The following is a 22992-nucleotide window of genomic DNA, read 5'->3' on the forward strand; positions in this document are numbered from 1 at the left end:
CAACATTTATTTATTTTTGGGACAGAGAGAGACAGAGCATGAACGGGGGAGGGTCAGAGAGAGGGAGACACAGAATCGGAAGCAGGCTCCAGGCTCTGAGCCATCAGCCCAGAGCCTGACGCGGGGCTCAAACTCACGGACCGTGAGATCGTGACCTGGCTGAAGTCGGACGCTTAACCGACTGCGCCCCCAGGCGCCCCGTACCACTGACATTTTCAAGAGCATGAAAACCTATGATTTTTGAATCAACAAAAGTCACAGCCAAATAATGAACAAAAGCTACATCCACTGGATTAACTTTTCACATAGCAAATAATATTTCTTCCTTGACTAGATGGTGAGCAGACAGAAACACAAGGCTCTGGAGAACTTCAGAGAAGGAAACATGAGGCCACAGGTGGGTGTGGGTCCACGGAGCTAGCATGCTTCTATTCTCTTCCACGGTGTTCAGATATATTTCTTTTCAACTTTTGATCGCCACAGGGGAAAAAAATAACATGAACATAAGGCTACATTCAAAAAAAAAATGGAAGAATCCGTATCTCGTATGTTTCTCTAGAACACACAGAAGGAAGATGCCATTTCTCCAGGGAGCTGGAGGGAACCATGTAATATAGATGAATATGACTTGTCAGAAATGAGACTGAATGACCGATCTGGCTTCTCTCCAGCACATTTGGTCAATGCCAGCCAGAATCTGTGCCCAGTTTCCCACCACCCTCTGTGAAATAGGAATAGTTCCTTCTTTCCCTAGAATTGTGGCCATGTGGATTTGATGTGATCATCTCAAGGGAGCCCAAGTGAAGCCCATGCATTCAGACTTTCATGGCTCTAATTAACCTGGCCCCCAAAATTCCATGTGTTATGAGGCACTGTTGTGTCCTATATGTATATATTTTTTAATGTTTATTTATTTTTGAAAGAGAGAAAGAGCACCAGCGGGGGAGGGGCAGAGAGACAGGGAGACACAGAATCCAAAGCAGGCTCCAGGCTCTGAGCTGTCAGCACAGAGCCTGACGTGGGGCTCGAACTCACCAACTGTGATATGACAACCTGAGCCAAAGTCAGACACTTAACCGACTGAGCCACTCGGGTGCCCCTATTGTGTCCTATATTAAAAAAAAAATTAATCTCATTTGTACCTTTTGGATCGATGACACATATGACTTCACAGTAATTGTGACTTCTGTCAGAAATGCGACTTTGCTTCTGCTAATTTTTTAGGGCGACAGCCTCTCTCTGTGTTGTTGTGGGCACATGGGAACAGAACCCTGCTACGCTACATCCTGATGAGATTTGTGCAAACACAGGGCTGTGGAAAGGTTAATCAGGAGTGTTTGCCTGATATGGTTTCCTTTTGTGTAACAGCAGTTATGCCCCCTCCGCCCCCCCCCCACCACTTCATGCACATGTTTTGTTTTGTTTTGTTTTTTTTAGAGTTTATTTATTTTTGAGGTGGGGCGACAGAGAGGGAAAGAGAGAGACTCCCAAGCAGGCTGTGCACTGTCAGTGCCCAGCCCGACTCAGGGCTCGAACTCAAATGGTGAGATCATGACCTGAGCCGAAATCAACAATCGGATGCTTAACTGACTGAGCCATCCAGGCACCCGGATGCACATCCTTATCGAAGCAGATTGGAAATATGTGAAACTCTGGTCTCTCCCCAGCACCTTCCAGAAATGCTCAAGCTCTGGACAGGATGGCCTCTTTAAGAAAGATCCTTGTTGTACCAGGAAAAGGATCTCGTCTTTCTGGACAGGATTTGACCAAGAAAGGTGCCTCTCTGACCTACCTCATGGGCAGGAACGACAGATCCACCTCTCGCATAAATGAAATACAATTTTTAACGTGCAATTTCTTGAGCATTCGTTCAGGTATGCCCAGTTAAGATTAAGAGCCAACAAGGTAAGGGGTGCCCGGGTGGCTCTGTCGGTTAAGCGTCCGACTTTGGCTCAGGTCATGCTCTCACGGTTCGTGTGTTCGAGCCCCGCATCGGGCTCTGTGCTGACAGCTCCGAGCCTGGAGTTGCTTCGGATTCTGTGTCTCCCTCTCTCTCTGTCCCTCTCCCGCTCATGCACTCTCTCTTAAAAATAAAAAAAACATTAAAAAAAAGCGAACAAGGTAAAACTGTGTCACATCCCCCGTGGGTTGTGATATATGGGTAATGGGGCAACAAGGACAAAGAGAGAGAGCGAAACATAAATCCTCGGTTGTGTCAAATTCCCTTTGTAATGTTCTCTTTCATCTTTATTTATCCGCAGTCTGCCAGTTTAATATAGAAGCTTGTTATGCTAGTAAGCTGCGTCGTGAACTCCGAGGGCAAACGACAGAGGTGCGGGACTGATCGTCACATGTAAAAGAATGCAAAGTCGGAAGAACGGGTCAAGGTCCCTAAGGAATCCTCGCAGCGCAAGGGTCCTGCCCCTTCTCGCCTTGGAGGAAATCCGGGCCCAGCAGCGCTGCGTGGCAGGGCCGGGAGGGCAGCTTACCTGGGGCCGGGCTTCTATTTCTTCTCTGCACCCAGCAGGTCGCTGGCCAGCTGGCTGATGTGCTCCCAGGCCAGCCGCACGTGTGCAGATTCCACGGTGCGGGAGCAGATGGCAAAACGAAGCACGAACTTGTCCCTCAGGTGACATGGAACCAAGTGGATTTTTTTGGTGCCGTTTATTCTTTCCAGAAGAGCTTCATTCAGCTTGTTGGAACCCTGCAGAGACGGAGTGGGGGGGGGGGGCGTGCTCAGGTCCCCGAGGCCTCGGACTTCAGCTGAGCACCGCGCAAGGCCAGCATTAGGCGACACTGCTCTGTGCCACTTTACAGGAGTAGGGAGAGGAAGGAGAAAAGCAGGAAGAGGGGGAGGGCCATCAAGGGGAGGGGAGGGGAGGAGGAAGAGGGGGAGTGAGGAGGAGGAGGGTGGGGAGGGAGAAGGGAGGACGGAGAGGAAGAAAGAGAATAAGGAGAAGAAAAACGGGCTGAGTGAGGACACCGAATGAGCAGGAGTGGTTGAGATGAACTGGGGTGAAGGATGGAAAACCAAGGACGCAGTAGCTACAGTTTATGTGCTGGGCGTTAAAGAAAGTCATACTATGTGCGCTGAAGCCGTTGATGATGAAGAGAACACGAAATCCAGACCGGAGAAGAACGGGACAGAGAGAAGAAAGGAAGGACCAGGTGGTAGGCATGGAGATAGAGAAATGAACCACGAGCCCGAACAAGATGCTTCCCGGAGAAGAACCGGGATCCCTGGAATGGAGACAGCAAGCAAGTGTGCTCAGGAAGAAACCTCTACGGGCTGCAAAGCGCCCTGGGCTTCCGGAACAGGGAGGGGGTGTTCCCTGTGCTGCGCGTGCGCAAGGGGCGGGGCCACCGCAGGTGCGCCTGTCGGGGACCTGGGTCAGGCTGAGATCCCCCAGCTGGCAATTCCACTTGTGGGAATGCGCGTGTTGGACCAGCCGTAGAGCCCGAAAGCAGATGGGTGGCACTGAAGGATGGCGTTGGGGACACCGCTCTGGGGAGGACGAGGATCTGAGATCCTGGCAGTGGCTGTGACCCTGGCTTCTGCTGAAATCCTCATCGTGTGTTCATCTGACCCTCCCACCGCTCCAGTTTGAGCTGCTCGGGTCCGCTTTTGGGTGGAACTTTTTCTATGAATCCAGCACAGCCCTAGGAATGTATTTTCTCTTCCTTATGATTTTGTTAATAGCATTGTCCGGGCTGCCTGGGTGGCTCAGGCCATTAAGCGTCCTACCTTTTTTTTTTTTTTTTTTAATTTTCTTAATGTTTTATTTATTTTTGAGAAAGAGGCAGAGTATGACCAGGGGAGGGGCAGAGAGAGAGAGGGAGACACAGAATCTGAAGCAGGTTCCAGGCTCTGAGCTGTCAGCACAGAGCCAGATGCGGGGCTCGAACTCATGAACCGTGAGATCATGACCTGAGCCCAAGTCGGACGCTTAACCGACTGAGCCACCCAGCCTCCCAAGCACCCTACTCTTGATTTCAGCTCAAGTCACATCTCAAGGTTGGTGGGATCGAGCCCCACATCAGTCCCTATGCTGACAGCTCAGAGCCTGCTTGGAATTCTCTCTCTCTCCCTCCCACTCTGCATCTGCCCAACTCGCCCTCTCTCTAAAAAAAGTTTTTTAAAGATAAAAGTAACATTTTCTGTCCTCTAGCTTACTTTCTTGTAAGCACACTGTGTGTAATACACAGAACATACAGAATGTGTGATAATCAACTGTGTTATCAGTAAGGCTTCTGGGCAACAGTAGGCTGTTAGCAGTTAAGTTTTGGGGAATTCAGAAGTGGATTTTCCACTTTGTGGGAGGCTGGGCCCCTAACTCCCTCACTGTGCTTTAAACGGACAAAGTGTGTGGTGTGTGGGTTGCATCTCAATAAAACCATGAAAGTTAAAAAGCGAAAGTCCTGCCAGAACACCGGCAGTCAAAACAGAACAAAACGTCTGTCCGTGGTGAACACGGCAAAACACACTGTCAACACCAGTGCCTCCGGAACCGTGACCCGAGGCCACTCTGGGGGAACCCTGCGGCTGGGACACCCGTGCTCTGAAATTTCCCCTGTGTCCACCCGGCATGTGTGTGCCCCTCTGCCCTCTGCACACTTTCTCTAGGGTCTCTCCACTTTGTTTTTTTCTTAGTTAAAAAAAAGTTATTTATTTTTGGGAGAGCGCCAGTGGGGGAAGGGCAGAGAGCGAGGGACAGAAGATCTGAATCAGGCTCTGTGCTGACAGCAGCGAGCCCCGACGCGGGGCTTGAACTCATGAACCACGAGATCGTGACCTGAGCCGAAGTCAGACGCTCAACCGACTGAACCTCCCAGGTGCCCTGTAGGGTCTCCCCACTTTGCACTCTGCACAGAGTGCATGACCCCGTCGCCAAGCCCTGCACCAGAACCCCAGCACCCCACTAACTGTGTAGAGTCCAAGCTTTCTCTCTGGTTCTCATAGCCACCCAGAAGCTCTGAGAAGCAGTGACAGGAGGATATGGTGAGCAGAGGGCCACCTGGTGATTACAGCACGTGGACGGTGCAGCCGGGCCCACCCCTGCTTCTCCCAATGGCCTCCATGGTTGTGAACAAGGAGGCCTGTGGGAAAAGTAGGTTCTGGAATGTGTGGCCAGCTTGAGAGCTGTCAGTGTGAGGCCCCCATCCAGCCTCGGTCACGAGCTAGACTAATAAGGCGCCTGCCCATCCCACACCTTTCCGGGCCTTTTGAGAAATGTGGTCACGATTCCCAGCCTCGATGGCTGGTGCCCGCCGCGCTCCGGGGAAGCTCCCCCTCCCACGGTGAATGCACTCGTCATCAGGCGGCAGAGTACCCAGAACTTATACCCCTGTGTGCACCCAGCAGCCCGCAGGGCCTGGTTAAGGTGCAGAGTCTGCAGGTCTGGGCTGCGGCCGGAGCCGGTCAGGGGACGACACTCGCATCAGTGAGCGTGTACACGGGCCAGCACCCAGAGCATTCCCCGGTGGCGGAGATACATGCATGGAAAAAGGGGAGGGCACTCCAGGGCCAAGGGTCTACACAAGCGAGAAGCCTCAGTCTGCTCGAGGAACGGCAGAAGACGGCTCCTGGAGAAGAGTGCTCGGGGCCCAGCGGGCAGTCAGGCTGGGGCAGGGCCTGGAGGGGCAAACAGCAAAGACTGGAAAATGCGTACTGAGTTCCGTGGTTTCTGGGGAGCTCAACTGCCGGTCTTGTGCTCGGAGGCGATGAACGATACTCTCTCGCCGGTCACCGTCACGGACCATGAAAGAGACTAAAGGAGACAAACGTACCTTGAGCCGAAAACAGACCAGCCCCAGAGTGACCTCTGCACAGATTTCAAAGCGAGGGTCCTGGTGTAGCAGATGTTCAAACTCGTGGGCCAGCTGGACGTGCTGGAAAGGGAAAGGCATCTGTCTGAGTTTCCCAACACCACTCAGCTCAGGACTTAACCACCTAGAAAACCTCATTAGACGGCCCATGCATAATTCATTCACATGCTCTCAACCGTTTTCTTCGAGCACGTACGTTCCTCCACACCAGCCGGTTAGGAAAAAAATCCCGTTTACCAGGAAGGAAGGACGAGTGTCTTCAGAAAGACACCACTGCCATTGTCTTTTGTTCAGGGGACTGTTTTAATCTCACCAAAACAATCAGTTATAATCTCAAATCTTATTTAAACATCCTGGTAAAGGCAGGGTAGCTAGCCACTACTGAGAAGCCCTGTGCTGAGCGCCGAGGTCCCCGCCATCCTACTGTCCCCATGCAGCCCATGGGGTAGGCGCTGCCACGGTTATGCCCACTTTACAGATAAGGAAACCGAGGGTGTGACGGTGACATACATAGCTGCCCGTCACCAAAGCTTCGGTTCTGTGGTGCTGTTATCCAACAGCGCTTGCCACCAAGAGAAGAGAATGACAGTCCCCGTCACGTTCGATAAATGCCTCCCTCTCGCTGCATTCACCACCTTATTTGACTTGTAGGGGTTCGTGGAGCGCAAAAAGGGATTCGTATAGTATGTGAACGGAGAACAAGCTCGCCACGGTCTGCGTGCGTGTTGCTCATTCCACACCCAGGCGCCCGGCTCGGTGCTCAGTGCTCAGTGCTAGGTGCTCGGTGCTCTCAAGTAGGTGCTGGGGGCCGGGGTTGGGGGCGGGGTGGGGGGGGACTCTGAGCAGAAGCCCCCCTGGGGAGTGTTGTTGGGAAGGAAGTCTCATCGGACTGTGCGGCTCCACGTCCCTTAATAAATATGGTGCCACTAGAGGGCACCAAAGACTTCGTGCTGGCAGGTGCTGTTTCCCTCCATGGTCCACCTGCCTGGGGACAGGCTTTGACCATCCCGGTCCCTTCCTGTCAGGCTGGATGGGAGCCCTCTCAGGGTGAGGCATGGAGTGTTTTTTGTTGTTTGTTGTTGTTGTTGTGTTTTTGTCTTCTTTCTTTCTTCCTTTCTTTCTATTCTCAAGTTAGTTAACATACAGTGTAGTCTTGGCTTCAGGAATAGAACCCAGTAATTCATCACTTACACATAACACCCAATGCCCATGCCTACAGGGGCCCTCCTTAATGTCCATCATCCATTTTCCCCGCCCCGATCAACCCTTAGTTTGGGATTCATTTCTGGGCTGCAAGCCTGGCTCAATATTCACTAATCAATCAGTGTGTCCATCACATGAATAGAAGAAAGGATAAGAACCATAGGATCCTGTGAATAGATGCAGAAAAGGCTTTTGACAAAATACAGCCTCCTTTCCTAATGAAAACCCTCAAGAAAGTCGAGATAGAAGCAACATACCCTGACATCATAAAAATCATGTATGAAAGGCCCATAACTAATATCCTCAATGGGAAAAAAACTGAGAGCTTTCCCCCAGAGATCGGGAGCATGACAGGGATGTCCACTCTCACCGCTGTTGTTTAACACAGTGTTTGAAGTCCAAGGGTCGGCAGTCAGACAACAAAATGAAATAAAAGGCATCCACATTGGCAAAGAAGGAGTCAAACTTTCACTCTCCGCAGATGACATGATACTCTACATGGAATATCCTAAAGACTCCACCAAAAAGCTGCTAGAACTGATAGGTGAATTCAGCAAAGTCACAGGATATGAAATCAACATAGAGAAATCGGTTGCATTGCTATACGCCAATAATGAAGCAACAGAAAGAGACATCGGAGAATCGATCCCAGGTACAATTGCATTAAAAACCATAAAATAACCTAGGAAATTCCCAGCCAAAGATGTAAAAGACCTGTACTCTGAAAACTATAGAAAGCTTATGAAGGACATTGAAGAAGGCACAAAGAAATGGGAAAACATTCCATGCTCATGGATTGGAAGAAGAAATATTGTTAAAATGCCGATACTACCCAAAGCACTCTACGTATTCGATGCAATCCCAATCAAAATTGCACCAGCATTCTTCACAGAGCTAGAACAAACAATCCTAAGGTTTGTACGGAACCAGAAAAGTCCCCGAATGACCAAAGCAATGTTGGAAAAGAAAACCAAAGCGGGAGGCATCACAATCCCAGACTTTAGCTTGTATTACAAAGCTGTAATCATCAAGACAGTATGGTATTGGTACAAAACAGCCACACAGATCAGTGGAACAGAACAGAGAACCCAGAAACAGACCCACAAATATAAGAGGCATGGAGTGTTTTTACAGGAAGTAGCTTAATCACACCCAGGGGCCCCAGAGCCTTAAGCTATGGTGACAAAGACCACTTGATTTTTGTCAAAGTTGAATCCTTATTATATTTGAGAGCATGTTCTCACACGGGGAGGGGGATCTTGCACCCATAAACTCACATGCAAACACTCCTTTCCTAGTTCCCTACCCCACAGATCCTCCTGGTGACTACCAGCTCCCACGGGCCCCCACGGGCCGCATAAGGTAGACAGATGCCACCGTGTGGTATTCCATAGGCCATGTGCCCCGCACACAGGAAGAGCCTGGAGCCACTGTGTGCTGCCCACAGCTGCACCACAGACTAAGCTGAGGCACCAGGACCCAAACTGTCACGGTCACTAGTCAGAGACCACAGGCATCCCTGCTTCCATGAAGCCCAAGGTCCTCTGTCCAGCAAGATGGCGCCATCTTGGCTGAGGAAGGACGCCAGCATGGGAGGGACCAGCTGGGAATAGGCAGCTCTCTGCAGCCAGCTAAGTGGGTGGGCCTTGGGGGAGTCCCAGCACATACTCTGGCCTCAGTTTCTTCAACTGCTTTAAAAAAAAAATGGCAGGGTGATGGGGCTTGAAGTAGACCAGTTGTTCTCACATTGTAGAGCTCATCACGGTGGCCTGGTTCACTTATACCAACAGAGGTTGCCGGGACCCACCCGAGAGTATAAGGCCGTGCATGTGCTGCTGGTCGGGGACACACTGAGAAACCCTAGGCTGGAGACTATCTGTTTCCAGAAGCTCCAAGGTTCTGCCGTGCTGGCAGTGTTTGGAGGGAAACGTACTGTGTTCTCATGACTGCCCTGCTGTCATTGCACCTGCTGCAGGTGAGGTGTGGCCACAGTCTGGGCCGTGTGGTGTACTCACTTTGCAGTCCCCTGGACCTGACGGCCCGTGGTCTTCATGGAAGCGTCCAGAAGGTCCATAATCACGCACTGACCATCTTGTGAATGGCCAACCCTCAGTAACGCAAACGAACCTTTATCATGTATTTGCTTATTAAGCCATCTTCCTCCATTTCTAGTGTCCAAGGCCTGCCTAACGTTCCCCAGCTAAGTATTGAAAGCACAGTCACCTTGCGGATGTAAGCCTGCAGTCCCTTGACGCCGTACATCCTAAAAACAAACCACATCTTCAGAGAGCGAAACCTTCGGCCCAGCGGCAACTGCCAGTGCTGAAACAGAACAGAAAACGCTGCGTCAGGGAGGAGGGTACCGCGAGCTGGTTTTCCTCTGGCTCCTGGGGCACCTGTTTCTCTTGGAGACAGCTGATTCCCTGGAGGCCTTCCCTCCCCGTCCAGCCACCATGCGGGCTGAGCAAAGCCCACGGCTGGAGGCTCTCTTTGCAGAGCCCTGAGACAGACGAGGACGGACCAGCCTGCTTCCTGGGAAGGTACTGTGTTCTCGGAGCAGATGTGTGCAGGTTGCGCACGGATAGAGCTCACCAGCCAGCGGGGGCACGGGCGTCTGCAACTGCGGGCAGGAGGAGGCCGAAACCCACCCCTTCGGCTCAGCGTGTTCCCTGTGCTGTTCGGGCACCCTTTTCTAGAACAATAGGGGTTCTCTTCCTCCCCCGCCCCCTGCTGCCACAGAATGACCCGCAAGACGGTCACTAGAAAATACAACCCCGACATGCCGGTCCTCCAATAAGCTTTCTCTAGTTTTTCCTCAATCTGTCAGCCGGCTGGCACTCCACCAGCTGTGGGGTCCCCGCAATGGCTGCAAATGCATGAAAGCCAGCAAGAAAGGACCCAGAAGGGAGGGAGGGCAAGGGGGCCTTCTGGGACCATAAAACGGGCACTTCATTGTGACTTTTCAAATGGTCAGGTTCTATCACCTAACAGAGAAGATGCTGAGGGCACTTCAGGCTCCCTCTCTGTTCCCTGGACCTTCCCTGCAGGGCAGGGCTCGTGGAGGACTGCAGTGGGGCAGAGGGCACAGCCCGGACCCTCCCCCAGCGCATCCGTGATGGGCACAGTGGGGCTGTCCGGGCCCTGCTCCCTCTGTAGCGCAGCGGGCGGGCGGGTTTGAAACTTCGTGCTGAGCATGCCCAGGCCACGCCGCTTCTGAAGGGCAAATGCATCACCAGGGGGTCCCAGCAAGGGCTTCACGGAAGCCCCTCAAGTTGCAAAGAGAAACAGGGGCCCGCTACTGACCTCAGAGGCATCGGACCCGGTGTCACCCTGTGTCCACCAGGCACTGTGCCCAGCGGGTTCACGCAGCATTTCACCCCATCACCCTCACGCCTGTGAAGCCGGGGCTTGTGTCTTCATCTTACGGGAGGACAGCAGGCGTGGAGAGGCTGGGGGGCCACGTGCGATGCCCCAGAGCCCGGTGGCCCCCGCGGACACAGATCCGCCCTAAGGGGCAGCATGTCTGCAGGTTGTTGGGGGAAAACCAAACTAACTCACTGGCCTTTCTGGAAAGTCAGAAAGCTTACCACCCGCCCCTAACCAGTGATGGGCAGTGCTTTCTTCCCATTGTTCACCACAGATGCTGCATTCCAAAATCATTCCCCACCGCGTCAGCGAACGTCCTGGAGATCAAGACGGGACTGAGGTCTAACACTCGGAGGAATAGCCTCACTACTGAATCATGAACGGCTTAGTTAATCTTTACACCAGGAGGAATGGCTTGGGACCTAACTTAATTTCTGTGGTCCTGGAGTAAAAATGCACACAGTTTAATCGAGTGCTGATTCAAACGTGGCCCTAGAATGCTGTCACCACCTGTCCTGAGCCTGGGGCAGGACCGGGGTAGACGTCCCCCGGAAGAGAAATTCCCTTTGCACCCAGCCTGTAAGTTCAGAGGTGACAGGACATGTCATAAAGCTTTATGGAATATTGTTGACCACTGTACTTGAATAGTCAGGAGGAAAATCCACATACACGGACCACCTAAAATGATTCTGCGTGTAGAAGTCAGTCACTACTCGAGGTTTCTTGGACACCAAAGGAGCTATTTCTGGGTACTTTTCCCTCCACAACGGAAAATTTTAAAACCTTATCTCCAGGATGTCCTGTGTGTCGTCCCACTCTTGATAAGCCACCGAAATGGACCAGGAGATGTATTTTCCTCACTCAGATAGCATGGGGGCTGTGAGGCTCAGTGAGTGGGCTTTTGACCCAGGCTCTTGGCTCTCTTTAAATTAGGCTCAGCAAATTCTTTGACCTCGAACCTCTTGTTTCCACATCTGTGAAATGGGTATAATGATGCCCACTTTGCCTAAGACCAGGTAAATAAATGGTAGATAAATGCTGCTACGGTTCCCTCTTTGGTCATTCACAAGCAAACATGATGTAAAACCCCCTTTGCCAAGGTGTTCCCACTCCCTCCTCCTGGTGCTGAGTCTGCCCTTGTGCCCCCATCCCTTGAGGGCTGACCGTCCTGCCATGCCTTTCACCCTACACTTCCCAGACTGGCCTGGTCAGGGGCCTAGAATCCCCAGAGTAGGGGGGCCTCCTCTGCAGCCTGGAGGCCGTGACCACCTCAGGTTGAAGTTTCCATTGTCTTTGAACAAAATGATGATGATGTCTGTGATATATATATATTTTTTCATCTGCTGAGCCCAGCACTCCCTCGTCAAGAACAGCCCGGGCCCCAGGGCATTTGCCCAGACTTCACTCTAAAGGAAGAAACCATAAAAGAGCTCCAGAAGTACCTATATGTGCATTGAAAAGGAAAGATATCCCTACATTCTAGCTAAGAGAGCAGTCAGGGGCTCTCCAGGGCTGTGGCACAGGGAAGGGGGTCAGGGTGGGAGGCGGGTGACATGTACTTGTGAGGAGTGGATGGAAGGAACAACACTCATAGGGCAAGACTGGTGCCCCAGGTCCTTTGCACAGCCAGGGCCCAGACACAGGCTCCCCTGATGAGGCTCCCACCGACCTGCGTATTCTTTCCTGGTGGGAATGCCCTGCATCTGCCCCCACTTGACCTCTCCTACTTTGTGGCGCTGTTTTTCTAAGGACTCACTTATGCGCATCAGTTTTTAGAGGACTCTCCGCTCCAGAATAATTTCCCCATCCTTCCAATTTGCTCCTCCACGAATTTCATCTGCTTATTCACGGACCACGAGATGCCTGTGGAGAATACACTACGCACCTGCCCCCTGGCTCTCTCCGCGGGCGCGCACAGCAGGACATAAAGCACGGTTATCCAAGATGACCTCACAAGCCAGGGGGGACAGCCGCGAGGGTGGGCTGCCACAGTGCCGCACGCCTGCCTGGATCCAGGTTCTTCCCAAACAGCAGGTGGACCAACCCGAAGCTGCCCGCACACGACCTACAGTTCATAGGCTGCCGGCATATGATGCCTGGGACTTGGTTCTCATAAACGGCACAAGGAGAGTCTAAGCGAAGCTAGCGGGGCCCTAGCTGACCAGCTGGAACGTGTTCCCTCGGGCCGGAAACAGCCAGCAGCAAGGAGCAGCGTGTTCCAGATCTGTCTCAGCACGGCAGTTCACAGCGGTGTGCAGAATGGTTATCCCCGCGTGTGCGGCCATCTGTGCCCCTGTCTCCCTTGGTAGCCTGGGGGTCCGGGAGGGAGGCATGGGGCCTCACTCACCTCTGAGAAGCTGCCAGAGCCGTGCGTAGCTCCCGGCTGACAAAGAGGGCCATCCGAGCACCGCTGTGGTCTCGGACTCTCATCTCCCACTGCCCTAAGGGGAGAGTGTGCGCCCCAGGCGCACGGCAGCCATGCGGAACGAACGGGCCGTGTGGTCTAAGGATAACACTTTTTCTTACAGAGGATTCTGGGGGCAGAAGTTTCTGCCTCCTTCCGAGGGGCACAGGCAAGATCATTTCCTCCTGATCCGAGACCCGGAGTCGGTGGGCTCAGCACAGCTGTCTGTGGCCTGCCTTAGGACCCAGCTAGAAGGTGTCCTCTAGGGTGACTCTGAGCCTGAGCGGAACAGGAGGGCAGCGGGAGTTACAGCCCATGACAGACCCCTCTCTGTGTTCACACTTTCGATCACCTGAGGCCTGGACTCAGCGCGTCAAATCTCCCACTTACCCGATAGTCAGTGATAAGCCCTGGAAAAGAGAAAGAAATAGAAAAGAGAAGCCATCAGACACACTGGTCGATTTCACATCTATTCCTTCTCACCTTCAAGGTAAACTTCCTGTGTCCCATCCCTCATCTCCTCCTGCACCAGCACAAGGCAGGAGGCTGGGTGTTTGGGGGGCACTTCCCAAGGTACCAAATCCAAGGGGCTTTCCAAGAGAGTGGGGTTCCCAGGACAAATTGGAAATGCCAGATTACAACTGGATTCCCATTGGCTTCACTTTCTATGGTCACAGAAGCACAAAACCCGAGCTTTCTTCTGGTAACGGCATTCGGAGCACGTGAAGCCTTCCTCGTGCACTCATTCATGTGCAGGAAGGTGAATTTGTGATATACAGAGTGAGTAGGATATCAGACAAGAATCTAACTTTTAGGGCGCCTGGGTGGCTCAGTCGGTTAAGCGTCCGACTCTTGATCTTGGCTCAGGTCATGATCTCATGGTTTGTGAGATTAAGCCTCCCCATCGGGCTCTGTGAGGACAGTGTGAAGCTGCTTGGCCTGGGATTCTCTCTCTCTCTCTCTCTCTCAAAATCAATAAACTTAAAAAAAAGGAATCAAACTTTTGATGAGTGTTCATGTCTGTATTCTCAGATCTTAGTACAGAGTCTGGCATGGAGCAGATACCTGAGTGTACATTCGATCAATGTCGTTATCCTGGATTCAAATGGCTTCATAGTGGTTACAAAAAATGGATGGTTAAGGGATGCCTGGGTGACTCCCTCGGTTAAGCATCCGACTTCGGCTCAGGTCACGATCTCGCGGTTCGTGAGTTCGAGCCCCGTGCCGGGCTCTGTGCTGACGGCTCGGAGTCTGATGCAATGCACACCCACTGTCACAGCTGGCTCTTCACCCACTGTGTAGACGGGTCTACACTATACTTACAAGGAAATCTAAAGTCGCCACTTATTATTGATTTTTTGACTATCATCTGGAGACAGTAGGCGTTTTCTTTTCTGTTCTTTTTTTTTTTCAAATGTTTATTTAGTTTTGAGAGAGAGAGAGAGAAAGACAGAGTGTGAGCAGGGGAGGGGCAGAAAGAGAGGGAGACGCAGGATCCGAAGCAGGCTCCAGGCTCCGAGCTGTCAGCACAGAGCCCGACGCAGGGCTCGAACCCACGAACCGTGAGATCGTGACCTGAGCTGAAGTCTGATGCTTACCCAACTGAGCCCTCCGGGCGTTTTCTTATTTAGGGTCATAAGATGGTAGAGATGGGAGAACATTCAGGGCCACTGTGCCAGGTCCCACCCCCTAATCTTAGGAGGGACCCTGTGATGAAAGCCCAAGGTCACACAGCTCAGGTCAACTCCCAGCCACCACTCTCTGCACCATGTGAAATGGGGTTGTCAAACATCAACAGCAGGGTCACCAGAAGTGCCCTGACAGGGAGGCATAGACACCAGCAGACATAACATAACAGCACCCAAAATATATGTGGCGCACAAGGAGCACTCAGTAAGAGTCTGTTAAGAACCCAGATGACGCCAGATGATGTCGTGAATGGAGATGAATGTCCCTCCCTTTTAGTTTATGTCACGGTGCCATCCCCATAGCCACCAGCCATGTGTGGCCATTCAAATGTCATTCCAGTGAAATACAATTAAAAACTGAGCTCTTTGGGGCACCTGGGGGGCTCAGTCGGTTGAACATCCACCTTCAGCTCAGGTCATGATCTCAAGGTTTGTTAGTTCGAGCCCCACGTCGGGCTCTGTGCAGTCAGCCTGTCAGCGCGCAGAGCCTGCTTGGGATCTTCTGCCCCCCTCTTTCTGCCTCCCCTGATTGTGCTCTCCCCAAAATAACAATAATAACTTTATTATTAATTATTAATTTGTTAATAATTAATTTATTAATAATTTATTAATAAGTAATTAATTTATTATTATTTATTTATATTATATTATAATTATATAAATTATATAAATTATAATTATAATTATATAAATATATATTATATTATATTATTATTATTATTTATAAATAATTTATTAATTTATTAATAAAATTAATTTATTAATTATTAATAAAAACAAATAATAACTTAAAAATTTTTTTAATGTTTATTTTTGAGAGAGAGAGAGAGAGGGAGAGAGAGAGAGAGAGAGACAGTGCCAGTGGGGGAGGGGCAGAAAGAGAGGGAGACAGAATACGAAGCGGGCTCCAGGCTTGGAGCTGGCAGCACAGAGCCTGACATGGGGCTCGAACCCACAGATGGCAAGATCATGACCTGAGCCGAAGTCAGATGCTTAACTGACTGACTCACCCAGGCACCCCCCCAAAACAAATAAGTTTTATGTGCCTGGTCAGTCTTTACGGCTACAGAGGATACATAGGGGGTGAGCAACCTCTAAATTTGTAAATGGCACAATAAAAACAACACACGAGACTGGCAAGAAATAACACCACATGACAACAGCATCTGCACTGGGGGGGGTGGGGTCATGGGGACTTTCTGGCTCCCCCCGCTTTATGCTTCTAGTTCCCAAATGTACAGTTTCTATAATGGAAGAGTTTGTCTGAAAAGTCTGTGTAACAGGTGCGGCCACTTTTCCCCATCACCTGCATTGTGACAGGATTGTCTGTTTTATATATAAACCATCCCACATGGTTTGGTCCTAGTTCAAAGTCAGTGTCAACCCGTAGCTGGCAGGCGCCCAGTGAGACAAACTCATAAACACGGGAATGAAACGTGGTGATGTACTAGAAAGACAACCACTCTCACATTGCTGTCCCACTGTCACTGCTGGCCACCTCCCCCTTGGTCCAGCTGTGTTCCAGCAGCAGGACACTTGGATCTGAGGTTCCAGGGGAGGCGGAGGGACAACAGTCACAAGCCGGTAAGCGAGGTGGCTGTATGGCGAGAGTCACGTGCCCTGAAGGAGCCACAGGGTGAAGGGACAGGAAGGCATCTGCCTCCGTGCAGAGACCCGGGAAGACCTCTCGTCCTGAACCCAGTGATGAGAGGGAGGCATCCTAATGGCCCCCAGGGGGGACAGCGGGCCGCTGTGGTCCTGCGAGCTGAGCAGGGGGCCACGGGGCAGTCGTGAGTGGTTTTTTTAATCGTTAAATAAAGAGGAGATTTCTTCATTGAACTAAAAGGACCGTAAAAAAACTCTAAAGAAGGTTTCATTTCAAGGAGCAGAGGGCTTAGCAACATTAGAGCTGAACCCACGCAGATTAAATAAGCCCTTACATCCACCGGCCACAAGAGCTTAAAGCTGATTTTTGGTGCTCTACTTGCTAAATGCAAAACGGGACACTGTTTTTGTTGACTTAGAGAGGTTTTTGTGGGGTTTTTTTGGTTTTTGTTTGTTTGTTTGTTTGTTTAGGAAAAGAATCCAAATAACTAATATTTTTCATCTCTAACAGCCATAGCCAATATTTCAATAGGAAAGAGCCTTTCTATAAAAGCGGAATAAAATAATTTATTGTACGTCTAGAGTAATAAGCTTTCCTCAGATGCCCTTGGCGTCAAGTCATTCCAAGGATCACTTCATGGTTTAAGGGCAACATTTTGCTTTTTAACTGTCATGATTGCAAAGATTTTCATGATCTGAACATGAAATACATATTTTTAAACATAAGAGCTTGGCAGTTGGTTCATTATTTCACACTGTTTCATGCCAATTCAATTCTTTAAAAACTAGACTTTATTTTTTTTTTATTTTAGGGCGTTTTAGGTCCTGAGCAAAACGGAGCAGGTATGTAGAAACTGTAAATAGCAATGGGGTGAGTGTTTGTACTAGACCTGAGAACACTGACATTTAAAAGTAGTAGTTCTACGTATGTTTTTAAAACTACAGAACTGTAGGGGTGCCTGCGTATCTTGTCGGTTAAGCGTCCGACTTCAGCTCAGGTCACGGGTTCGAGTTTTCAAGTTCGAGCCCCGCGTCGGGCTCTGTGCTGACAGCTCAGAGCCCGGAGCCTGCTTCCGATTCTGTGTCTCCCTCTCTCTCTGCCCCTCCCCAGCTCGTGCTCTGTCTCTCTTTGTCTCTCAAGAATAAATAAATGTTCAAAAAAAAATTTTTTTTGAAAAACTGCAAAAATGTAGAGGAAATTAGGAAAATTCACAAGACATTATACCATCCAGCTATAAGTATTATTTACATTTGGAAAATTTTCATTCCCTGCGCTAAAAAACCAAACAACTTCTGTATTGCTGGGATCATTCTTCTCAATATGCAACTCTTATTTCTTTGACAAGAATCTCAGAGAGGGGCACCTGGGTGGCTCAGCCGGTTGAGCGTCCGACTCTCGATTTCAGCTCAGGTCGTGATCCCAGGGCCGTGGGATCAAGCCTTGCATTGGGCTCTGCTCTGAACATAGAGCCTGCCTGGGATTCTCTCTCTCTCTCTCTCTCTCTCTAATGAAAATGAAGGGGCTGTTTTGTGTTTTCTAGGAATTGTGTTGCATGACAGGTTATTGCACGAGGAGGCCCTGGAGGAATCCCTCCAGCGTCTGTGTCTGAGCCCCACTGTGGCCTCGGAGAGCTACCTGCCCAGGCTTCCCCGCCAGACTCCGTAGGCACGGAGGTGGCTCATGTCCTGCACAGAGGGCAGGTCTGCAAGTCCAACGGATGAGAGGCACACGGCCGTGTGGACCCTGCCCGGGAGTCATCCGGTTTTCCCTTCACTCCCTGAACCCCCAGCACCTCCCCACCCGGTCCTCCTAAGCTCTCTTCCCCCATGGTGGTAGGGGTATAAGCAGACATACGTTCTCAGACACGAGGGCAATCATTCTTTTTAAGGATTCTACCCAGGAGGTGTCCACCCCACATGGAAAGCTGTGCCCCCTGGCCGTGTGGTTGCCCTCCCCGGCTCCTGCACTGAGCAGTTCTGGAGCGGGGGTGGGGGGGGCACCGGGCAGCCCTCCCCACCCCCCACCACCCTCCTGGGGAGGCAGCTCCCATGGTCTGGTCTCTGTGGACTGGAACCTTCCTCTCTGGCTCCTGGCAGAAAGGGCGCTCTGAAAACAAAACCAGAACACCGAGAAAGCAGGGACCCCCCTCGCAGAGTACCTGAGTCCTGATGGCTGTGCTTTAAGTAGACAGGGTCCAGCTTAAAGGCTCCGATTAGGTCTGCCCTCTTTTTCACCCTGGTTTGAGAGAACACAGGGTGGGGCTTAATGAGGAAGCCACTGGGACAAGCCCCCCGCAGCCCCTCCCTCCTGGTCCCTCTTCCAGCAGGCTCAGCACAGGCACACCCGCTTTGGGACGCTTCCCTGGGACCCCACTCTGCCAGCGCATCCCTCACCTGGGTGCCCGACACCCACAGGACCCCAGCACCTGAGGGGGCGGCATCATAAAAAATAAATCTTTGCTTTCCATCCCTGGTTCCTGGCACACAACTCTTAAAACCCTTGGAATCTCTTGGAGGGTGAAGAATGGCTTTGGTAAGCCAAGGAGAGGACAGGTGACTGTCCTCCCCCTGCCCCCTGGGGAGCTTCAGGGCCCCCTGGGGGCCGGTTGCCAGGGAAACCAAGGAGATTTGAAGCTGGAACTCTGAGCCCTACCCCCAGTCTCTGGGGTGGGGGGGGGTCACAGGAGAGGGAGGGACTTGAGACTGAGTTAACCACCAATGACCAACGATGCAATCAACCATACCTACGTGGTGAAGGACGGGGTTGGTGATACATCAACGTGCCAGGACGGAGCCGCAGCCGGGGAGGACAGGGAGGCTCTGTGTCCTCTACCCACACCCATACCTTGTCCTGCACATCCCTTCCCTCTGGCTGCTCGCTCGTTTCCTTTGTGACAAATCAGCAAATGTAAGTCGCGCGACTTTCTGAGTGCTCGAAGCCATTAGCAAATTATCAAATCTGAAGGAGCGGGGGGTTCGCGGGAACCCCCAACTTTACAGCAAGCTGGACAGAAGGGCGGGGACCTTTGGACCTTGTGGGACTGAGCCCCTCTACCTGTGGGGTCTGTGAGGACTCCAGATGGTTAGCATCAGAATGGAGTCCCATTACGGGACGCCCAGTTGGTGTCCAGAGAGCTGGTGAACTGGCGTCAGGAAGCAAAACCCAACAGGGGAACATTTGTCCCCTCTGTCGGTCCAGGCTTGGCATCAGGCCACTGGCAGGCATCACCAGCGTGTGCGGGATGAACAGGGGCCAGAGGTGAGGCGTTCCTACTGCGAACCACCCTCAGATTCGGTACAAATGATGGTCCCGGATAACCCAAGTCACCACTCTCTTCTGGGCTGGGGTTTGAGGTCTGAGCCTGACGATAATCGCCTCTCTGCCTCATCTGGCAGCATGGACACCGTCTCAAAGCAATTTTATGGCAAATGGACCATCCTTAGGGCAAACCGGGGAAGAAATATCCGTCTGACAGTAGCTTGGGCTTGAAAGCAAATACCGTGTGGACGAGTCCGTGCGAGAGAAAACCAGAAAGCATGAAATAGCACGTCGGGATGTGACTCAGCCACAACGAGGAAGGACCAAGAGCCCAGATGTACTTAGGAAAAGTAATTGAAGTGTTATTTCTTCAAAGAGTTAGAAGGCAGACTATGTCAGTAAGCAATAATAAGCTGTCGGGGGCTGGCTTGGCCTTTGACCTGTGCGAGAAAATGGATTGCATCTGACCTTATGCATGGGCATGTAGGAATTCTAGTGCATTCTGGGCAGTGTACGAGGGAGCCCTGGCACAGCTCCCTTTGGTCTCTCTGTACCGGGGAACGCTCTGTGCGTAGCCTTAAAGAGGGACAGCGCGAGAGAAGGGGGTAGAACTCCGTCCTTTGTAAATGAAGATCACATTCTCCTTCCCACTGAGGCCAGCGATGACCCCGGAGCCCGTGTGTTTTTAATCAAAACATTTGCGCGGTGTTAAAGCCATGCAAAAAAGTGTAAATAATAATACCCGCAGCTCGCTGAGTATGACACAAAACCCGAGCACTGTTAAATCTGTGGGTCCCTCGCCTTGCCGTCCTTGGAGGCTACGGGGCCGCATGTGGGTCCGCCACTCCCAGAGAGTTCTACAGAATTCTCTGCACAAATTCCTTCATAACCTATGGTATTGTTTTGCACGTTTCTAAATGGTGCACATTTCTAGATGGTTTCTAATAAGTTGCTCAAAGATAAATCACATCAGGGGGCGCCTGGGTGCCTCAGTCGGTTAAGCGTCTGACTCTTGATTTTGGCTCCGGTCATGATCTCGCGGTCTGTGAGGTCGAGCCCCACACTGGGCTCTGAGTGTGGAACCTGCTTGGGCTTCTTTCTCTCTCTCTCCTGCCTCTCTGTCTCTCAAAATAAATAAATAAACATTAAAAAAAAGAATAGGTTTCCTGTAATATTTTTGGTAGATATCTCTCATCAGATTGAGAAAGTTCCCTTCTGTTCCTATTTTACTAAAAACTTCTGTTTCGCAGGGATGTAGAATTTCACCTGATGCTTTTTCTGCATCTAATACAATGATGACTCTTCCCTCCTTGACTCTTTACGTGGCGTGTGACATTTCAAAACCTTCTAATAGCTGTGAACCACCCCAGAGTAGCTGGAATAAACACATTTGGTCATGATATACTATCTCGTTTTCCTTAAACATCACTACATGCTAATATTTGACTTCAAAATTTTCATATTGGAATTTGTGAGTGAAACAAACTTTGTTTTTCTTTCTTTTCTTCTTTTCTTTTCTTTTCTTTTCTTTTCTTTTCTTTTCTTTTCTTTTCTTTCTCCATACCTTTTTTTGTTCCCTCAGCCTCGCATCTGGTTTTGGAATCCAAGATGGCCTAACTTATGATATGACAGTGGGAGTGTGTCCTCCTTACTGTTTTCTGTGAGGTACATTTATGATCAGACTGATAAATGCCTTCACAGCTTGGTAGAGTTTGCTCTCAGGAGAATTTGGATGCTTCCGTTGTGTGAAAAATTTAACTTCTGACAATAATTTAATAACTATATCGAATATAGCTATATTAAAGTAGCTGTATATTATTGTCTTTAACAGCTGTAAGATTTGGGGGATTATTCTGGAGCATATTCATATGCTTGATGTGGTCATTGAATGCGGACATTCGTAGGCAACGTTGGGCATGACGTTTGACAGTGTTGCAAAAAGAAGGCTATTTACGGTTGGGTGTCTCAGTCAGTTGAGCGTCCGACTCTTGATTATGGCTCAGGTCATGATCCCAGGGTTTTGAGATCCAGCCCTGCCTCAGGCTCTGTGCTGAGTGTGGAGCCTGCTCGGGATTCTCTCTCCCTGTGCCCCTCTCCCTGATCATGCGCTCTCTCCCTCTCTCTAAAATGAAATAAAATAAAAATAAATAAATAAGAGCTTCTTGCTTTAAGGAAAAAAAAAAAAAGGAAGTTTGGAGTGCCCAGGTGGCTCAGTCAGTTAAGCGTCCAACTTTTGGTTTCAGCTCAGGTCATGATCTCACAGTTTGTGAGTTCAAGCCCCGAATCGGGCTCTCTTGCCGTCAGCACAAAGCCCACTTTAGCTCTAGGTAACTCTGTCTCCCTCTCTTTCTGTCCCTCCTCTGTGCTTTCTCTCTCCAAAATAAGTAAACACTTAAAAACATTTTTAAAGGGCACCTGGGTGGCTCAGTCGGTTGAGTGTCTGACTTCTGCTCAGGTGACGATCTCAGAAGTTCTTGAGTTCGAGTCCCGCATCCAGCTCTGTGCTGACAGCTCAGAGCCCGGAGCCTGCTTCCGATCCTGTGTCTCCCCCTCTCGCTGCCCCTCCCCCACCTCTCTTTCTCTTTCTTTCAAAAATAAATATACATTAAAATATGTTTTAAATTTTTTTTTAAAAAGGAAGGCTATTTAAACAGACAGATGTGTGCGAGCACACACACACACACACCTGCACCCCCACACGCGCACACACGCACACGCGCACATGCGGGCACACACAGAACCGGCATGTGAAGGTGGCTGTATCACCTCCCGCTGAATGGGCCTCATGGGACAGAAACTGTCCCCCTGCCACCAGACATATTCCTGAGGGAGGGTCCTGGGGGATGGGGGAAGGGGACTCCTGTGTTGTTTGGGAGTCTACATTGTCTTTTTCTAAGCCTACAATACCGCATAAGGCTCACGGAATGAGGGCTCATGGTACGTCCTGGTGCCAGTCGGTGACCAAGAAAACTTTCAAGACGTGGCACGGCACCAAAGTGCAAAGAAACCAAAAAGATACGTAGAAAAACTGTACATTAGCACTTATAAAGCAAGTTCTAGAATCAAGTGTTACATAACTACAGTGATCGACCATCTTCCCAAGAAACCCAGTGTAACAGAAGTGTGCAAAAGCTGTGAAACTATTTGTGATAAAATTTAATTTTTATTTGCAAAAAGACATCAAGCCTCTTTTTAAAGGGAGACTAAAACATGTCCTGGGTGAATCTGAGGCTTTCTTTGGAGAAAAATCTGATGCTAAAGAGATAGTAAGGTCTGAGCAGAACGGCTTATATTTACATATAAAAGATTCAAAACACCAAATGAACAATAAAAAAAACTTATGAACAGAATAATGAAATCATTATGAAATGTATTCATTGTGCTTATAATGACGTGCAGGTTTTAGAAACTCCAATTATCTTGTCCATTTCAATATTTAGAGAAAATAACCAATGTATTTACTTTAAATTACAGACTAACCACTGGTAAAATTTCATTAAACAAAAGAGAGACTCTTCTGATTGTAAGAAGTACAAAACAGCCAGTGAGAGCAATAAAAAAAAAAATCCATTTATATCTTACTTGTTGTATGAGCAAAAAATTTAAATACGTCTATAAAAAAATTCCCAGTTTAGGATGAT

General features: G+C 50.1%; 1 protein-coding gene across 2 annotated transcripts in view; it reads right to left on the reverse strand.

The window, feature by feature from the left end:
* Positions 1 to 243: 243 nt before the first annotated feature.
* DDC (dopa decarboxylase) overlaps positions 244 to 22992 on the reverse strand; it is an 84875-nt gene continuing 62126 nt past the window's right edge. For both annotated transcript variants that reach the window (XM_043588457.1, XM_043588458.1), the window contains exons 10-15: positions 18252 to 18328; positions 13190 to 13209; positions 9253 to 9351; positions 5788 to 5889; positions 2490 to 2704; positions 244 to 477 (exon numbers count right to left, since the gene is read on the reverse strand). In XM_043588457.1, coding sequence (XP_043444392.1) covers positions 2504 to 2704; positions 5788 to 5889; positions 9253 to 9351; positions 13190 to 13209; positions 18252 to 18328 — 499 coding nt within the window. In that variant the 3' untranslated portion in view covers positions 244 to 477; positions 2490 to 2503. The remainder of the gene's footprint in view (positions 478 to 2489; positions 2705 to 5787; positions 5890 to 9252; positions 9352 to 13189; positions 13210 to 18251; positions 18329 to 22992) is intronic.

This window comes from Prionailurus bengalensis, chromosome A2 (genome assembly GCF_016509475.1).
Source record: "Prionailurus bengalensis isolate Pbe53 chromosome A2, Fcat_Pben_1.1_paternal_pri, whole genome shotgun sequence".
Classification (NCBI taxonomy): Eukaryota; Metazoa; Chordata; class Mammalia; order Carnivora; family Felidae; genus Prionailurus; species Prionailurus bengalensis.